Genomic DNA, 20,566 nt, shown 5'->3' on the forward strand with positions numbered 1-20,566 from the left:
ACACCTCCTCCTTATGAACCTCAAGCCCGTCTAGTCTGGTAGCCTGAATCTCAGTATTCTCCTCGACAACATTGTCTTTTTCCTGTGTGAATACTGACGAAAAATATTCATTTAGCACCTCTTCTATCTCCTCGGACTCCAAGCACAACTTCCCACTACTGTCCTTGACTGGCCCTACTCTTACCCTAGTCATTCTTTTATTCCTGACATGTAATCTCCTGGACTCCAAACTGATATTTGGCCTTATTGAGCCTCAGCCCATTCCGCCTGATGCTTTGCAAAACCTTGATCAGTCTGTCATTGTGTTGCTCTGAGGTGGAACCCCATACAATGATGTCGTCTACACAGACAGACCTGTACCCCCTCAATGCCCTCAATGAGATGTTCCATAGCTCTGTGTCATATCTCAGACACAGATATAATGCCAAAAGGTTTGCGAAGAAAGCAATATCTGCCAAAAAGAGTATTGAATGTGCAAAACTTGGTACTTTTTCATCAAGCTTGAGCTGCCAGAATCCCTGCGATGCATCAAGTTTGGCAAAATATTTCACACCAGACATCTTGTTTGTGACCTCTTCCCTATTTGGAATCTGATGATGCTCCCTTTTGATGTTTGCGTTCAAATCCTTGGGATCCATACAAAACCTGAGATTATTCTTCTTTTTCACACAGACCACTGAGTTTATCCAATCTTTAGGTTTTTCTATTTTCCTTATGAATTCATGTTGTGTCATCCTGTCTAACTCTGCCTTGAGACGGTCACACAATGGTGCTGGAACACTTCGAGGAGCGTGTATCACCAGTTGAGCATCCTCTCTGTGTACTCAGTGCACAGCACAGTCAGTGCCATAGACTATTCACACCAATTCCTGTGCCTCACACACTTCATCGCCCAATAATGATTCACGGCCTCAGCAACAATTCAGAACTTCAGCTTGGCACATTGTTTTTTTCTTGCATGTCTAATTCGCACATACCAAAGTGTCACTCTTCTTACCATTGTTTAAGTAAGACCGGCTTATTTTGAATTCTCAGCTTTAGCTGCATAGTCTTAATATCACTTATACTGATCAGGTTTGCCTTCGCACCAGTATCTAATTTAACAGAAATTAGCGAACGATTGATGATTACAGGTACAGTCCATTTGTCCCTTGTTACTGCTGCATTATGGCAATGACAGCACAGTAGCACAAGTGGATAGCTGTAGAAGCTAGGTATTTTGAATACAACTAGTATAGGTAAAAGATAGCTGTTTAAGTATAAATATTAAGCCCCAGTTTTAAATACTCATTTAAAAAATGAGAATTTCAGCACCCATAAATTCAGGTCTTCAATAGATACATGAAACAGCATAAAATTCCATCATAGATTAAAACACCACAGTTGCAAGACAATTTGACACTGCTTGTGCTAATTGTCAAGGACAAGGGCTGAGTTCCATGGCAACGAGGTGGCAGGAGTCCAGTTCAGTTTGTAGAGCATTGAATCAAATATATATTTGATTCAATCTTTCTCGATATGAAGTCTCCATTGTTACATTAGCCAAGCCATCTTAAAACCAGTTTATTGCTGGTAAAGATTAGCAGAATATCACATTCCATAACATGTAGACATGAAACAATTAAAAGCTAATGTTGCACATTGAAGATGGACGGCTTGCCATCAAATCAAATGTGTTTGAGTCTAACCCAAACCAATTAGGATTATATTGGGGTGTGATTAGATGACTTAAGACAGATATGAAAGTGTATAACTGAAAAGTTTCCCCCGCCATTTTAGTTTTGTTTATTTTGGGGGGTCGGTCGGTCGGTCGGTCTGTCAGTCTGTTAGTCTGTTTAGTACTTTGAGTTTGAGTTTAGCTGAAGATTAGCTCTCTCTCTCTCTTCATGTTTCATTTCCAGACTTTGACCTTTTAAAAGTTACTTTCGAGCTGTCTGCCTAAGCAAAAAGATAATGTCTGTAATTCTTCTGAAAGCGTCAAATTGCCTTTTAAATGACTTTCAAATTGTAATCAATAGAAGACAAATAAAATAATTCCTTTTGGCCCCTGAGAAGTTTTAACTGCAAATTTCTGCTGAGTCCCAGTAATCGCAAAGTGCTACTGATAACCGAATAGCAGAAATAATATAAATTCCTTCAACTTTACACAGTCGAATAATACAAGGAATCCATCAACTTGGCGTAGTCCAAAAATATTACAAATCTTTCAACTTGTCGTAGTGCGCCAGGACTTTGATTCATCAACTAAGCTTCCCCCAACTTGCCGTAGTTTGGCAGGTTAAGAGCCTTCAAATTAAAGATTCCAACAATAGCACTGTGACTTCACAGCACTAGGGTTTCAGGTTTGATTCCCCGCTGGGTCACTGTCTGTGCGGAATCTGTACGTTCTCCCCGTGTCTGTGTGAGTTTCCTCCAGGTGCTCCGGTTTCCTCCCACAGTCCAAAAGACGTGCAGGTTAGGTGGATTAGAACATTGAACATAGAACAGTACAGAACAGTACAGGCCCTTCAGCCCACGATGTTGTGCCGACCATTTATCCTAATCTAAGATCAACCTAACCTACACCCCTTCAATTTACTGCTGTCCATGTGCCTGTCTCAGAGTCGCTTAAATGTCCCTAATGACTCTGACTCCACCACCTCTGCTGGCAGTGCATTCCACACACCCACCACTCTCTGTGTAAAGAACCGACCTCTGACATCTCCCCTATACCTTCCTCCAATCACCTTAAAATTATGTCCCCTCGTGACAGCCATTTCGACCCTGGGGAAAAGTCTCTGGCTATCCACTCTATCCATGCCTCTCATCACCTTGTACACCTCTATCAAGTCACCTCTCTGCCTTCTTCGCTCCAGTGAGAAAAGCCCTAGCTCCCTCAACCTTTCTTCATAAGACATGCCCTCCAGTCCAGGCAGCATCCTGGTAAATCTCCTCTGCACCCTCTCCAAAGCATCCACACCCTTCCTATAATGAGGCGACCAGAACTGGACACAATATTCCAAGTGAGGTCTAGCTAGAGTTTTATAAAGCTGCAGCAAAACCTCGCGGCTCTTAAACTCAATCCCCCTGTTAATGAAAGCCAACACACCATAGGCCTTCTTTAACAATCCTATCAACCTGGGTGGCAACTTTGAGGGATCTATGTACGTGGACCCCAAGATCCCTCTGTTCCTCCACACTTCCAAGAATCCTGCCTTTAACCCTGTATTCAGCATTCAAATTCGATCTTCCAAAATGAATCACTTCCCATTTATCTAGGTTGAACTCCATCTGCCACTTCTCAGCCCAGCTCTGCATCCTGTCAATGTCCTGTTGTAACCTGCAACAACCCTCAACACTATCTACAACTCCCCCAACCTTCGTGTCATCGGCAAACCTTCGTGTCATCGGTGAAGTTGCATGTCTGCACTTTCAGCTTAAGGTCAGTAAGAAAACTATTGAATGATTCGCCAGTCTTCTGGATGCACATTCGAAAAATGAGGCTTTCAAGTGCTTCATTTTTCTTAGGTGTACAATGCTCATCAAATTTTTTGATCACAGCATCAAATTTCTTACTGTCTTCCTCATGAATGTATTTTATATTTAAATCATCTGGGGGTTTGCGACCGTGAGCAATAACACAATTTTTCTCCATCCGGCTGTGCCTGCAAGCTGGTCCACACAGCGTGAGGTGCTGCTTAAACACGTGCCAATTTCCATCCACATTATCAATAAGTTGAAGCTGTTCCTGTGATGTGAATCCCTGCCTCACTTACATTAGTCGTGTTGAACATAGAACATAGAAAAATACAGCACAGAACAGGCCCTTCGGCCCACGATGTTGTGCTGAACCTTTGTCCTAGATTAATCATAGATTATCATAGAATTTACAGTGCAGGAGGCCATTCGGCCCATCGAGTCTGCACCGGTTCTTGGAAAGAGCACCCTACCCAAGGTCAACACCTCCACCCAACACTAAGGGCAATTTTGGACACTAAGGGCAATTTATCATGGCCAATCCACCTAACCTACACATCTTTGGACTGTGGGAGGAAACCGGAGCACCCGGAGGAAACCCACGCACACACGGGGAGGATGTGCAGACTCCGCACAGACAGTGACCCAAGCCGGAATCGAACCTGGGGCTGTGAAGCAATTGTGCTATCCACAATGCTACCGTGCTGCCCTTAAGAACAAATTAATCTACACTATATCATTTTACCGTAATCCATGTACCTATCCAATATCCGCTTGAAGGTCCCTAATGTTTCCGACTCAACTACTTCCACAGGCTGTGCATTCCATGCCCCCACTACTCTCTGGGTAAAGAATCTACCTCTGACATCCGCCCTATATCTTCCACCATTCACCTTAAATTTATGTCCCCTTGTAATGGTTTGTTCCACCCGGGGAAAAAGTCTCTGACTGTCTACTCTATCTATTCCCTTGATCATCTTATAAACCTCTATCAAGTTGCCCCTCATCCTTCTCCGTTCTAATGAGAAAAGGCCTAGCACCCTCAACCTTTCCTCGTACGACCTACTCTCCATTCCAGGCAACATCCTGGTAAATCTCCTTTGCACCTTTTCCAAAACTTCCACATCCTTCCTAAAATGAGGCGACCAGAACTGTACACAGTACTCCAAATGTTGCCTTACCAAAGTTTTGTACAGCTGCATCATCACCTCACGGCTCTTAAATTCAATCCCTCTGTTAATGAACGCTAGCACACCATAGGCCTTCTTCACAGCTCTATCCACTTGAGTGGCAACTTTCAAAGATGTATGAACATAGACCCCAAGATCTCTCTGCTCCTCCACATTGCCAAGAACTCTACCGTTAACCCTGTATTCCGCATTCATATTTGTCCTTCCAAAATAGACAACCTCACACTTTTCAGGGTTAAACTCCATCTGCCACTTCTCAGCCCAGCTCTGCATCCTATCTATATCTCTTTGCAGCCGACAACAGCCCTCCTCACTATCCACAACTCCACCAATCTTCGTATCGTCTGCAAATTTACTGACCCACCCTTCAACTCCTTCATCCAAGTCATTAATGAAAACAAAAACAGCAGAGGACCCAGAACTGATCCCTGCGGTACACCACTGGTAACTGGGATCCAGGCTGAATATTTGCCATCCACCACCACTCTCTGACTTCTATCGGTTAGCCAGTTCGTTATCCAACTGGCCAAATTTCCCACTATCCCATGCCTCCTTACTTTCTGCATAAGCCTACCATGGGGAACCTTATCAAATGCCTTACTAAAATCCATGTACACTACATCCACTGCTTTACCTTCATCCACATGCTTGGTCACCTCCTCAAAGAATTCAATAAGACTTGTAAGGAAAGACCTACCCCTCACAAATCCGTGCTGACTATCCCTAATCAAGCAGTGTCTTTCCAGATGCTCAGAAATCCTATCCTTCAGTACCCTTTCCATTACTTTGCCTACCACCGAAGTAAGACTAACTGGCCTGTAATTCCCAGGGTTATCCCTAGTCCCTTTTTTGAACAGGGGCACAACATTCGCCACTCTCCAATCCCCTGGTACCACCTCTGTTGACAGTGAGGACGAAAAGATCATTGCCAACGGCTCTGCAATTTCATCTCTTGCTTCCCATAGAATCCTTTGATATATTCCGTCAGGCCCGGGGGACTTGTCTATCCTCAAGTTTTTCAAAATGCCCAACACATCTTCCTTCCTAACAAGTATTTCCTTGAGCTTTCCAGTCTGTTTCACACTGTCCTCTCCAACAATATGGCCCCTATCATTTGTAAATACAGAAGAAAAGTACTCGTTCAAGACCTCTCCTATCTCAATACACAATCTCCCGCTAATGTCCTTAATCGGACCTACCCTCTCTCTAGTCATTCTCATATTTCTCACATATGTGTAAAAGGCCTTGTGTTTTCCTTGATCCTACCCGCCAAAGATTGTTCATTACCTCTCTTAGCTCTCCTAATCCCTTTCTTCAGTTCCCTCCTGGCTATCTTGTACCCCTCCAGCGCCCTGTCTGAACCTTGTTTCCTCAGCCTTACATAAGTCTCCTTTTTCCTCTTAACAAGACATTCAACCTCTCTTGTCAACCATGGTTCCCTCACTCGACCATCTCTTCCCTGCCTGACAGGGACATACATATCAAGGATACGTAGTACCTGTTCCTTGAACAAGTTCCACAGTTCAATTGTGTCCTTCCCTGACAGCCGATGTTCCCAACTTATGCACTTCAATTCTTGTCTGACAACATCGTATTTACCCTTCCCCCAATTGTAAACCTTGCCCTATTGCACGCATCTATCCCTCTCCATTACTAAAGTGAAAGTCACAGAATTGTGGTCACTATCTCCAAAATGCTACCCCACTAACAAATCTATCACTTGCCCTGGTTCATTGCCAAGTACCAAATCCAATATGGCCTCCCCTCTGGTCGGACAATCTACATACTGTGTTAGAAAAGCTTCCTGGACACACTGCACAAACACCACCCCACCCAAACTATTTGATCTAAAGAGTTTCCACTCAATGTTTGGGAAGTTGAAGTCACCCATGACTACTACCCTGTGACTTCTGCACCTTTCCAAAATCTGTTTCCCAATCTGTTCCTCCACATCTCTGCTACTATTGGGGGGCCTATAGAAAACTCCTAACAAGGTTTTTCTTTTCAAGGTTGCTCCTTTCCTATTTCTGACTTCAACCCATACTACCTCAGTAGGCAGATACTCCTCGAACTGCCTTTCTGCAGCTGTTATACTATCTCTAATTAACAATGCCACCCCCCACCTCTTTTACCACCCTCTCTAATCTTATTGAAACATCTATAACCAGGGACTTCCAACAACCATTTCTGCCCCTCTTCTATCCAAGTTTCCGTGATGGCCACCACATCGTAGTCCCAAGTACCGATCCATGCCTTAAGTTCACCCACCTTCTTCCTGATGCTTCTTGCGTTGAAGTATACACACTTCAACCCATCTCCGTGCCTGCAAGTACTCTCCTTTGTCAGTGTTCCCTTCCCCACTGCCTCACTACACGCTTTGGCGACCTGAATATCGGCTACCTTAGTTGCTGGATTACAAATCCGGTTCCCATTCCCCTGCCAAATTAGATTAAACCCTCCCGAAGAGTACTAGAAAACCTCCCTCCCAGGATATTGGTGCCCCTCTGGTTCAGATGCAACCCGTCCTGCTTGTACAGGTCCCACCTTCCCCAGAATGCGCTCCAATTATCCAAATACCTGAAGCCCTCCCTCCTACACCATTCCTGCAGCCACGTGTCCGACTGCACTCTCTCCCTATTCCTAGCCTCTGAGGACGGAGACATTAAAATCAAAAGGAAAGGATATGTTTTTTCTTACTGAGCAAGATGATTCATCAAAGTTATTTCCCCAGATGTACACATTACTTAAAGTTCTGTTGGATTTCAAGGCATTTGCAAGCGCCATCAGGCCAATGCCAGAGATGTTGTTCCTGGCCACAGATAATCTGGTGGGGAAAAATATATAAATTAATTCCATAAATGGGTTTCAAATCTTTGAGCATAATTACTTCTGTATTTTAGTGTTTGGAAACTATGATTTTATTTCAAATCAAGCCATTGGGCTGGATTCTCTGTACCTCGATGCCAGAATCGCGGGCGGCGCCGGGGCGGTGAATCCAGTTTGACGCTGAAATCGGGCCCGGCGCAGGTTCGTCAATTCTCCGGGCACCGAAAATCGGCTTCACCGGGAAGTGCTCTGCACCGTCGGGGCCATTGCCAGAGGCCTGCTGCAGCACCGGCCGGGTTCCGACGGCGTGAATCTAACCTGGTATTGCCGGTCGGGATACCCGCGTGGTGGCTGCGGACTCGGTCCGCGGCCGTCCTGGTCGGGGGCGGGCCGATCAGAGGCTGGGGGGGGGCCTTATAGGTGGCCGGGGAATGATTGCGCGGGGTTTGAGCGTTGGGCACACGGCCGATCAGGGGGGGGTCTCTTTCTGAGGTCTGGCTCCGCGATCTGAGTCCACCATGAAGCACGGCGCGGTCATGCACGGCCTCTGACCCAGGCGTGCGGGGGTATCTGCAGCAAAAGGCTGTGAGATTCACTCCGGGTCGCTGCCAGCCCCCTGCAGGGCTGGGTCTCTTTGATCCAGGATTTTCAGGAGTAACTCTCCACCGGTTTGACGCTGGCGTGGGGACATAGTCCCAATAATGGAGAATCCAGACCCTCGTGTCCAAGTCTATCACTGACTTCATCACCTCTGGAGATATTACCCCCACAACTTCCAACTTCATAGTCCCCCAACCCTGAACAGCCTCTTCCACCTCCTACCCAAAATCCATAAACGTGACTGTCCTCGTAAACACGTCATTTCAGCCAATTCCGAGCCCACAGAACTCATGCGGGATTCTCCGTTTCTGACACTAAGTGTTGATGCCGACGCAGGATTCGTGGAAAAGCTGTCGGCGGATCTGGAGCAATTCAGCGACTGTGGAGGGGCAGCACCGGGGCCGCGTGGAACACACTCGATTCCAATGGGACACGGGGCCGGATTCACCGGGTCCGTGATTGACACTCGGGAGGCTGACAAGCTGCAGCCGCGCACACACATTACACTCCCCACACACACTCATCCCAGCCGCACACACACATTACACTCCCCACACACGCTCATCCCAGTCGCACACACACATTACACTCCCCACACACACTCATCCCAGCCGCACACACACATAACACTCCCCACACTCACTCATCCCAGTCGCACACACACATTACACTCCCCACACACGCTCATCCCAGTCGCACACACACATTACACTCCCCACACACGCTCATCCCAGCCGCACACACACATTACACTCCCCACACACACTCATCCCAGCCGCACACACACATTACACTCCCCACACACGCTCATCCCAGTCGCACACACACATTACACTCCCCACACACACTCATCCCAGTCGCACACACACATTACACTCCCCACACACACTCATCCCAGCCGCACACACACATTACACTCCCCACACACACTCATCCCAGTCGCACACACACATTACACTCCCCACGCACACTCATCCCAGCCGCACACACACATTACACTCCCCACACACACTCATCCCAGCCACACACACACATTACACTCCCCACACACACTCATCCCAGCCGCACACACACATTACACTCCCCACACACACTCATCCCAGCCGCACACACACATTACACTCCCCACACACACTCATCCCAGCCGCACACACACATTACACTCCCCACACACACTCATCCCAGCCGCACACACACATTACACTCCCCTCACACACTCATCCCAGCCGCACACACACATTACACTCCCCACACACACTCATCCCAGCCGCACACACACATTACACTCCCCACACACACTCATCCCAGCCGCACACACACATTACACTCCCCACACACACTCACCCCAGCCGCACACACACATTACACTCCCCTCACACACTCATCCCAGCCGCACACACACATTACACTCCCCACACACACTCATCCCAGCCGCACACACACATTACACTCCCCACACACACTCATCCCAGCCGCACACACATTACACTCCCATCACACACTCATCCCAGCCGCACACACACATTACACTCCCCACACACACTCATCCCAGCCGCACACACACATTACACTCCCCACACACACTCATCCCAGCCGCACACACACATTACACTCCCCACACACACTCATCCCAGCCGCACAGACACATTACACTCCCCACACACACTCATCCCAGCCGCACACACACATTACACTCCACTCTCACACTCACCCCAGCCGCACACACACATTACACTCCCCACACACACTCATCCCAGCCGCACAGACACATTACAATCCCCACACACACTCATCCCAGCCGCACAGACACATTACACTCCCCACACACGCTCATCCCAGCCGCACACACACATTACACTCCCCACACACACTCATCCCAGCCACACACACACATTACACTCCCCACACACACTCATCCCAGACAGACACACACATTACACTCCCCACACACACTCATCCCAGCCGCACACGCACATTACACTCCCCACACACACATCCCAGCCGCACACACACATTACACTCCCCACACACACTCATCCCAGCCGCACACACACATTACACTCCCCACACACACTCAACCCAGCCGCACACACACATTACACTCCCCACACACACTCATCCCAGCCGCACACACACATTACACTCCCCACACACACATCCCAGCCGCACACACACATTACACTCCCCACACACGCTCATCCCAGTCGCACACCCACATTACACTCCCCGCACACACTCATCCCAGCCGCACACACACATTACACTCCCCACACACACTCATCCCAGCCGCACAGACACATTACACTCCCCACACACGCTCATCCCAGTCGCACACACACATTACACTCCCCACACACACTCATCCCAGCCGCACACACACATAACACTCCCCACACACACTCATCCCAGTCGCACACACACATTACACTCCCCACACACACATCCCAGCCGCACACACACATTACACTCCCCACACACACATCCCAGCCGCACACACACATTACACTCCCCACACACGCTCATCCCAGTCGCACACACACATTACACTCCCCACACATACTCATCCCAGTCGCACACATACATTACACTCCCCACACACGCTCATCCCAGCCGCACACACACATTACACTCCCCACACACACTCATCCCAGCCGCACACACACATTACACTCCCCACACACGCTCATCCCAGTCGCACACACACATTACACTCCCCACACACACTCATCCCAGTCGCACACACACATTACACTCCCCACACACACTCATCCCAGCCGCACACACACATTACACTCCCCACACACACTCATCCCAGTCGCACACACACATTACACTCCCCACGCACACTCATCCCAGCCGCACACACACATCACACTCCCCACACACACTCATCCCAGCCACACACACACATTACACTCCCCACACACACTCATCCCAGCCGCACACACACATTACACTCCCCACACACACTCATCCCAGCCGCACACACACATTACACTCCCCACACACACTCATCCCAGCCGCACACACACATTACACTCCCCACACACACTCATCCCAGCCGCACACGCACATTACACTCCCCACACACACTCATCCCAGCCGCACACACACATTACACTCCCCACACACACTCATCCCAGCCGCACACACACATTACACTCCCCACACACACTCATCCCAGCTGCACACGCACATTACACTCCCCACACACACTCATCCCAGCCGCACACACACATTACACTCCCCACACACACTCATCCCAGCCGCACACACACATTACACTCCCCACACACACTCATCCCAGCCGCACACACACATTACACTCCACACACACACTCATCCCAGCCGCACACGCACATAACACTCCCCACACACACTCATCCCAGCCGCACACACACATTACACTCCCCACACACACTCATCCGAGCTGCACACACACATTACACTCCCCACACACACTCATCCCAGCTGCACACATACATTACACTCCCCACACACACTCATCCGAGCTGCACACACACATTACACTCCCCGCGCACACTCATCCCAGCCGCACACACTGCACTCCCCACACACACTCATCCCAGCCGCACACACTGCACTCCCCACACACACTGCACTCCCCACACACACTGCACTCCCCGCACACACTGCACTCCACACACACACTCATCCCAGCCGCACACACACATTACACTCCCCATGCACACTCATCCCAGCCGCACACACATTACACTCCACACACACACTCATTCCAGCCGCACACACATTACACTCCCCACACACACTCACCCCAGCCGCACACACACATTACACTCCCCACACACACTCATCCCAGCCGCACACACACATTACACTCCCCACACACACTCATCCCAGCCGCACACACACATTACACTCCCCACACACACTCATCCCAGCCGCACACACATTACACTCCCCACACACACTCATCCCAGCCGCGCACACACATTACACTCCCCACACACACTCATCCCAGCCGCACACACATATTACACTCCACACACACACTCATCCCAGCCACACACACACATTACACTCCCCACACACGCTCATCCCAGTCGCACACCCACATTACACTCCCCGCACACACTCATCCCAGCCGCACACACACATTACACTCCCCACACACACTCATCCCAGCCGCACAGACACATTACACTCCCCACACACGCTCATCCCAGTCGCACACACACATTACACTCCCCACACACACTCATCCCAGCCGCACACACACATAACACTCCCCACACACACTCATCCCAGTCGCACACACACATTACACTCCCCACACACGCTCATCCCAGTCGCACACACACATTACACTCCCCACACACGCTCATCCCAGTCGCACACACACATTACACTCCCCACACACACTCATCCCAGTCGCACACACACATTACACTCCCCACACACACTCATCCCAGCCGCACACACACATTACACTCCCCACACACACTCATCCCAGCCACACACACATTACACTCCCCACACACACATCCCAGCCGCACACACACATTACACTCCCCACACACACTCATCCCAGCCGCACACACACATTACACTCCCCGCACACACTCATCCCAGCCGCACACACATTACACTCCCCACACACACTCATCCCAGTCGCACACACACATTACACTCCCCACGCACACTCATCCCAGCCGCACACACACATTACACTCCCCACACACACTCATCCCAGCCACACACACACATTACACTCCCCACACACACTCATCCCAGCCGCACACACACATTACACTCCCCACACACACTCATCCCAGCCGCACACACACATTACACTCCCCACACACACTCATCCCAGCCGCACACACACATTACACTCCCCACACACACTCATCCCAGCCGCACACACACATTACACTCCCCTCACACACTCATCCCAGCCGCACACACACATTACACTCCCCACGCACACTCATCCCAGCCGCACACACACATTACACTCCCCTCACACACTCATCCCAGCCGCACACACACATTACACTCCCCACACACACTCATCCCAGCCGCACACACACATTACACTCCCCACACACACTCATCCCAGCCGCACACACACATTACACTCCCCACACACACTCATCCCAGCCGCACAGACACATTACACTCCCCACACACACTCATCCCAGTCGCACACACACATTACACTCCCCACGCACACTCATCCCAGCCGCACACACACATCACACTCCCCACACACACTCATCCCAGCCGCACAGACACATTACACTCCCCACACACGCTCATCCCAGCCGCACACACACATTACACTCCCCACACACACTCATCCCAGCCACACACACACATTACACTCCCCACACACACTCATCCCAGACAGACACACACATTACACTCCCCACACACACTCATCCCAGCCGCACACGCACATTACACTCCCCACACACACATCCCAGCCGCACACACACATTACACTCCCCACACACACTCATCCCAGCCGCACACACACATTACACTCCCCACACACACTCAACCCAGCCGCACACACACATTACACTCCCCACACACACTCATCCCAGCCGCACACACACATTACACTCCCCACACACACATCCCAGCCGCACACACACATTACACTCCCCACACACGCTCATCCCAGTCGCACACCCACATTACACTCCCCGCACACACTCATCCCAGCCGCACACACACATTACACTCCCCACACACACTCATCCCAGCCGCACAGACACATTACACTCCCCACACACGCTCATCCCAGTCGCACACACACATTACACTCCCCACACACACTCATCCCAGCCGCACACACACATAACACTCCCCACACACACTCATCCCAGTCGCACACACACATTACACTCCCCACACACACTCATCCCAGTCGCACACACACATTACACTCCCCACACATACTCATCCCAGTCGCACACATACATTACACTCCCCACACACGCTCATCCCAGCCGCACACACACATTACACTCCCCACACACACTCATCCCAGCCGCACACACACATTACACTCCCCACACACGCTCATCCCAGTCGCACACACACATTACACTCCCCACACACACTCATCCCAGTCGCACACACACATTACACTCCCCACACACACTCATCCCAGCCGCACACACACATTACACTCCCCACACACACTCATCCCAGTCGCACACACACATTACACTCCCCACGCACACTCATCCCAGCCGCACACACACATTACACTCCCCACACACACTCATCCCAGCCACACACACACATTACACTCCCCACACACACTCATCCCAGCCGCACACACTCATTACACTCCCCACACACACTCATCCCAGCCGCACACACACATTACACTCCCCACACACACTCATCCCAGCCGCACACACACATTACACTCCCCACACACACTCATCCCAGCCGCACACGCACATTACACTCCCCACACACACTCATCCCAGCCGCACACACACATTACACTCCCCACACACACTCATCCCAGCTGCACACGCACATTACACTCCCCACACACACTCATCCCAGCCGCACACACACATTACACTCCCCACACACACTCATCCCAGCCGCACACACACATTACACTCCCCACACACACTCATCCCAGCCGCACACACACATTACACTCCACACACACACTCATCCCAGCCGCACACGCACATAACACTCCCCACACACACTCATCCCAGCCGCACACACACATTACACTCCCCACACACACTCATCCGAGCTGCACACACACATTACACTCCCCACACACACTCATCCCAGCCGCACACACACATTACACTCCCCACACACACTCATCCCAGCCGCACAGACACATTACACTCCCCACACACACTCATCCCAGCCGCACACACACATTACACTCCACTCTCACACTCACCCCAGCCGCACACACACATTACACTCCCCACACACACTCATCCCAGCCGCACAGACACATTACAATCCCCACACACACTCATCCCAGCCGCACAGACACATTACACTCCCCACACACGCTCATCCCAGCCGCACACACACATTACACTCCCCACACACACTCATCCCAGCCACACACACACATTACACTCCCCACACACACTCATCCCAGACAGACACACACATTACACTCCCCACACACACTCATCCCAGCCGCACACGCACATTACACTCCCCACACACACATCCCAGCCGCACACACACATTACACTCCCCACACACACTCATCCCAGCCGCACACACACATTACACTCCCCACACACACTCAACCCAGCCGCACACACACATTACACTCCCCACACACACTCATCCCAGCCGCACACACACATTACACTCCCCACACACACATCCCAGCCGCACACACACATTACACTCCCCACACACGCTCATCCCAGTCGCACACCCACATTACACTCCCCGCACACACTCATCCCAGCCGCACACACACATTACACTCCCCACACACACTCATCCCAGCCGCACAGACACATTACACTCCCCACACACGCTCATCCCAGTCGCACACACACATTACACTCCCCACACACACTCATCCCAGCCGCACACACACATAACACTCCCCACACACACTCATCCCAGTCGCACACACACATTACACTCCCCACACACGCTCATCCCAGTCGCACACACACATTACACTCCCCACACATACTCATCCCAGTCGCACACACACATTACACTCCCCGCGCACACTCATCCCAGCTGCACACGCACATTACACTCCCCACACACGCTCATCCCAGCCGCACACACACATTACACTCCCCACACACACTCATCCCAGCTGCACACGCACATTACACTCCCCACACACACACATTACACTCCCCACACACACTCATCCCAGCCGCACACACACATTACACTCCCCACACACACTCATCCCAGCCGCACACACACATTACACTCCACACACACACTCATCCCAGCCGCACACGCACATAACACTCCCCACACACACTCATCCCAGCCGCACACACACATTACACTCCCCACACACACTCATCCGAGCTGCACACACACATTACACTCCCCGCGCACACTCATCCCAGCCGCACACACTGCACTCCCCACACACACTCATCCCAGCCGCACACACTGCACTCCCCACACACACTGCACTCCCCACACACACTGCACTCCCCACACACACTGCACTCCCCGCACACACTGCACTCCACACACACACTCATCCCAGCCGCACACACACATTACACTCCCCATGCACACTCATCCCAGCCGCACACACATTACACTCCACACACACACTCATTCCAGCCGCACACACATTACACTCCCCACACACACTCATCCCAGCCGCACACACACATTACACTCCCCACACACACTCATCCCAGCCGCACACACACATTACACTCCCCACACACACTCATCCCAGCCGCACACACATTACACTCCCCACACACACTCATCCCAGCCGCGCACACACATTACACTCCCCACACACACTCATCCCAGCCGCACACACATATTACACTCCACACACACACTCATCCCAGCCACACACACACATTACACTCCCCACACACGCTCATCCCAGTCGCACACCCACATTACACTCCCCGCACACACTCATCCCAGCCGCACACACACATTACACTCCCCACACACACTCATCCCAGCCGCACAGACACATTACACTCCCCACACACGCTCATCCCAGTCGCACACACACATTACACTCCCCACACACACTCATCCCAGCCGCACACACACATAACACTCCCCACACACACTCATCCCAGTCGCACACACACATTACACTCCCCACACACGCTCATCCCAGTCGCACACACACATTACACTCCCCACACACGCTCATCCCAGTCGCACACACACATTACACTCCCCACACACACTCATCCCAGTCGCACACACACATTACACTCCCCACACACACTCATCCCAGCCGCACACACACATTACACTCCCCACACACACTCATCCCAGTCGCACACACACATTACACTCCCCACGCACACTCATCCCAGCCGCACACACACATTACACTCCCCACACACACTCATCCCAGCCGCACACACACATTACACTCCCCACACACACTCATCCCAGCCGCACACACACATTACACTCCCCACACACACTCATCCCAGCCGCACACACACATTACACTCCCCACACACACTCATCCCAGCCGCACACACACATTACACTCCCCACACACACTCATCCCAGCCGCACACACACATTACACTCCCCTCACACACTCATCCCAGCCGCACACACACATTACACTCCCCACACACACTCATCCCAGCCGCACACACACATTACACTCCCCTCACACACTCATCCCAGCCGCACACACACATTACACTCCCCACACACACTCATCCCAGCCGCACACACACATTACACTCCCCACACACACTCATCCCAGCCGCACACACACATTACACTCCCCACACACACTCATCCCAGCCGCACAGACACATTACACTCCCCACACACACTCATCCCAGCCGCACACACACATTACACTCCACTCTCACACTCACCCCAGCCGCACACACACATTACACTCCCCACACACACTCATCCCAGCCGCACAGACACATTACAATCCCCAGACACACTCATCCCAGCCGCACAGACACATTACACTCCCCACACACGCTCATCCCAGCCGCACACACACATTACACTCCCCACACACACTCATCCCAGCCACACACACACATTACACTCCCCACACACACTCATCCCAGACAGACACACACATTACACTCCCCACACACACTCATCCCAGCCGCACACGCACATTACACTCCCCACACACACATCCCAGCCGCACACACACATTACACTCCCCACACACACTCATCCCAGCCGCACACACACATTACACTCCCCACACACACTCAACCCAGCCGCACACACACATTACACTCCCCACACACACTCATCCCAGCCGCACACACACATTACACTCCCCACACACACATCCCAGCCGCACACACACATTACACTCCCCACACACGCTCATCCCAGTCGCACACCCACATTACACTCCCCGCACACACTCATCCCAGCCGCACACACACATTACACTCCCCACACACACTCATCCCAGCCGCACAGACACATTACACTCCCCACACACGCTCATCCCAGTCGCACACACACATTACACTCCCCACACACACTCATCCCAGCCGCACACACACATAACACTCCCCACACACACTCATCCCAGTCGCACACACACATTACACTCCCCACACACGCTCATCCCAGTCGCACACACACATTACACTCCCCACACATACTCATCCCAGTCGCACACATACATTACACTCCCCACACACGCTCATCCCAGCCGCACACACACATTACACTCCCCACACACACTCATCCCAGCCGCACACACACATTACACTCCCCACACACGCTCATCCCAGTCGCACACACACATTACACTCCCCACACACACTCATCCCAGTCGCACACACACATTACACTCCCCACACACACTCATCCCAGCCGCACACACACATTACACTCCCCACACACACTCATCCCAGTCGCACACACACATTACACTCCCCACGCACACTCATCCCAGCCGCACACACACATTACACTCCCCACACACACTCATCCCAGCCACACACACACATTACACTCCCCACACACACTCATCCCAGCCGCACACACTCATTACACTCCCCACACACACTCATCCCAGCCGCACACACACATTACACTCCCCACACACACTCATCCCAGCCGCACACACACATTACACTCCCCACACACACTCATCCCAGCCGCACACGCACATTACACTCCCCACACACACTCATCCCAGCCGCACACACACATTACACTCCCCACACACACTCATCCCAGCTGCACACGCACATTACACTCCCCACACACACTCATCCCAGCCGCACACACACATTACACTCCCCACACACACTCATCCCAGCCGCACACACACATTACACTCCCCACACACACTCATCCCAGCCGCACACACACATTACACTCCACACACACACTCATCCCAGCCGCACACGCACATAACACTCCCCACACACACTCATCCCAGCCGCACACACACATTACACTCCCCACACACACTCATCCGAGCTGCACACACACATTACACTCCCCACACACACTCATCCCAGCCGCACACACACATTACACTCCCCACACACACTCATCCCAGCCGCACAGACACATTACACTCCCCACACACACTCATCCCAGCCGCACACACACATTACACTCCACTCTCACACTCACCCCAGCCGCACACACACATTACACTCCCCACACACACTCATCCCAGCCGCACAGACACATTACAATCCCCACACACACTCATCCCAGCCGCACAGACACATTACACTCCCCACACACGCTCATCCCAGCCGCACACACACATTACACTCCCCACACACACTCATCCCAGACAGACACACACATTACACTCCCCACACACACTCATCCCAGCCACACACACATTACACTCCCCACACACACTCATCCCAGCCCCACACACACATTACACTCCCCACACACACTCATCCCAGACACACACACACATTACACTCCCCACACACTCATCCCAGCCACACACACACATTACACTCCCCACACACACTCATCCCAGACAGACACACACATTACACTCCCCACACACACTCATCCCAGCCGCACACGCACATTACACTCCCCACACACACATCCCAGCCGCACACACACATTACACTCCCCACACACACTCATCCCAGCCGCACACACACATTACACTACCCACACACACTCAACCCAGCCGCACACACACATTACACTCCCCACACACACTCATCCCAGCCGCACACACACATTACACTCCCCACACACACATCCCAGCCGCACACACACATTACACTCCCCACACACGCTCATCCCAGTCGCACACCCACATTACACTCCCCACACACACTCATCCCAGCCGCACAGACACATTACACTCCCCACACACACTCATCCCAGCCGCACACACACATTACACTCCCCACACACGCTCATCCCAGCCGCACACACACATTACACTCCCCACACATACTCATCCCAGTCGCACACATACATTACACTCCCCACACACGTTCATCCCAGCCGCACACACACATTACACTCCCCACACACGCTCATCCCAGTCGCACACACACATTACACTCCCCACACACACTCATCCCAGTCGCACACACACATTACACTCCCCACACACACTCATCCCAGCCGCACACACACATTACACTCCCCACACACACTCATCCCAGCCACACACACACATTACACTCCCCACACACACTCATCCCAGCCGCACACACACATTACACTCCACACACACACTCATCCCAGCCGCACACGCACATAACACTCCCCACACACAC

General features: G+C 51.7%; 1 protein-coding gene across 2 annotated transcripts in view; it reads right to left on the reverse strand.

Moving 5' to 3' along the window:
* Window positions 1-20,566, reverse strand: part of lrrc34 (leucine rich repeat containing 34) — a 96,811-nt gene that overhangs the window by 19,226 nt on the left and 57,019 nt on the right. For both annotated transcript variants that reach the window (XM_072473617.1, XM_072473616.1), the window contains exon 10: window positions 7,344-7,470. In XM_072473617.1, the coding sequence (XP_072329718.1) occupies window positions 7,344-7,470 (127 nt within the window). The remainder of the gene's footprint in view (window positions 1-7,343; window positions 7,471-20,566) is intronic.

This window comes from Scyliorhinus torazame, chromosome 14 (assembly GCF_047496885.1).
Source record: "Scyliorhinus torazame isolate Kashiwa2021f chromosome 14, sScyTor2.1, whole genome shotgun sequence".
In the NCBI taxonomy this organism is placed as follows: Eukaryota; Metazoa; Chordata; class Chondrichthyes; order Carcharhiniformes; family Scyliorhinidae; genus Scyliorhinus; species Scyliorhinus torazame.